Genomic DNA, 1,826 nt, shown 5'->3' with positions numbered 1-1,826 from the left:
TATTTTTGGCTATTTCTACAAATATACCCCAGCGACTTAAGACTGGTTTTGTGCTCCAGGGTTACATATAGTAAAAAAAGCCTGTGAAATAGTGTTGTTTGTTAGTAAGTCTATCACAGCGTGCCCTTTTCCCGTTGCCAAAAGCAGATGAGCTCCTGCCATAAGGCCACTACTGCGATCATTTTTCAGACGTGATGTTCTGCCGTGAGTGCCTGTTAGCATCACAGCTGAGAAATGTTAAGCAAAGAGGCGATTTGGCAAATTCTCAAGCTCTCCACTTGCTGTACCTGCAATGAATGCTAAAAGAACAAACAAACAAACGGAAGACAGAGATGATCTCTGCTTCTCTGAGCTGAGGAAAAAACTGTATAGAGCACATGAAGATGACGACCAAGGAACGAGAGACGTCTTCACCTGTAACCTGGAATAAAAGATGCGAAGCCCCGCCCACACACTCACCTTCGGCCATTTAGGATTAAGGAGGCGGGCTTTGACAGCGTCGTTCAGAGCGGTCTGGTACTGACCCAGTTTGAGGTGGGCGGCCGAGCGGTTGCTGTACAGGATGCAGTTCTGCGGGTCGGCGCGCAGGGCCTCGCCGTAAAGCTTCACGGCCATCTGGAAGTCTCCCAGCTGGCAGGCCTCGTTGCTTTGCCGCACCTTCTCCATGAACTCGGCCTTGCTGAGGCCCGGGCCATCGGCGGCGGCGTGCACAGCCCTGCCCAGTGCTCGTGGTCCAAACAGACCAAACTACCCAGGAAGAGACACATCAGAGAGACGCATTAGTGGATTCAGATTATTACCTGTTTTTTTAAAGGCAACTGAAACAAGCTTTTCATGCAGCAAGGATGCATTAAATTCATCAAAAGTGACAGTAAAGACATTTATAATGTTACAAAATAATTCTCTTTCAAATAAATTCTGTTCTTTTGAACTTTCTATTCATCAAAGAATCCTGAAAAATAAAATGTATCAGGGTTTTCACAAAAATATGAAGCAGCACAACTGTTTTCAACATTGATACTAATCAGAAATGTTTCTTGAGCAGCAAATCAGCATATTAGAATGATTTCTGAAGGATCATGTGACACTGAAGACTGAAAATTCAGCTTTGCATCACAGGAATAAATTACATTTTAAAATATATTCACATAGAAAACAGCTATTTTAAATAGTAGTAATTTCACAATATTACTGTTTTTACTGTATTTTTTATCAAATAAATGAAAACTTGGTAAGCTTAATACTTCAAAACCCCAACATTTTTAACAAGTGTACCATGAAGAAATACTCACAAAATTCTAAAACTAAACTCCCCCAAATTTTTTTTTGATAAATAGAAAGATCAAAATAATAGCATTTATTTGAAATATAAATCTTTTGTATCAATATGAATGTCTTCATCACTTTTGAGCAATTTAATGTGTTCTCACTGAATAAATTTCTTAAAAAAAAAAGAACGTACAGACCCCAAATTTTTGAACAGTAGCGTCACAACTTGTAGTTGAACAAAGGGTTTTCAGTGACAGATACCGCCGCGGCCGGCGAGCTTGACAATGGCGCGGCCGGCACGCTTAACAGCAGGGCGGTTCTCATACCGCGGGGAAAACACAGGAGAAACAAAAGAAAACAAAGGACTATTCAAAACGAAAACAAAACACGGGAGGAGGAGCGCCGCTTACTGTTTCGGTCTGCTGTTCTATCACGACACACACACTGGGAGCACAGGAACGAACGCGGACACGAGGAATAAAGTAATTTCAAAGATTTAATAAACAAAAGCTGGGAATACAGAGACACGGGATACACTGAGGACACGAAATGTCATT

At 41.5% G+C, this 1,826-nt stretch overlaps 1 protein-coding gene across 1 annotated transcript in view; it reads right to left on the bottom strand.

The window, feature by feature from the left end:
• The window catches only part of LOC107706742 (tetratricopeptide repeat protein 28-like), a 280,615-nt gene that overhangs the window by 277,791 nt on the left and 998 nt on the right, over positions 1–1,826 (bottom strand). The window contains 1 exon segment of the mRNA XM_016510546.1: positions 460–747. Coding sequence (XP_016366032.1) covers positions 460–747 — 288 coding nt within the window.

The sequence above is a fragment of the Sinocyclocheilus rhinocerous genome, unplaced genomic scaffold (assembly GCF_001515625.1).
Source record: "Sinocyclocheilus rhinocerous isolate Xijiao unplaced genomic scaffold, SAMN03320098_v1.1 scaffold864, whole genome shotgun sequence".
Classification (NCBI taxonomy): Eukaryota; Metazoa; Chordata; class Actinopteri; order Cypriniformes; family Cyprinidae; genus Sinocyclocheilus; species Sinocyclocheilus rhinocerous.
The sequence above is the reverse complement of the archived record's forward strand: the minus strand, read 5'-3'. Positions and strand labels throughout refer to the sequence as shown.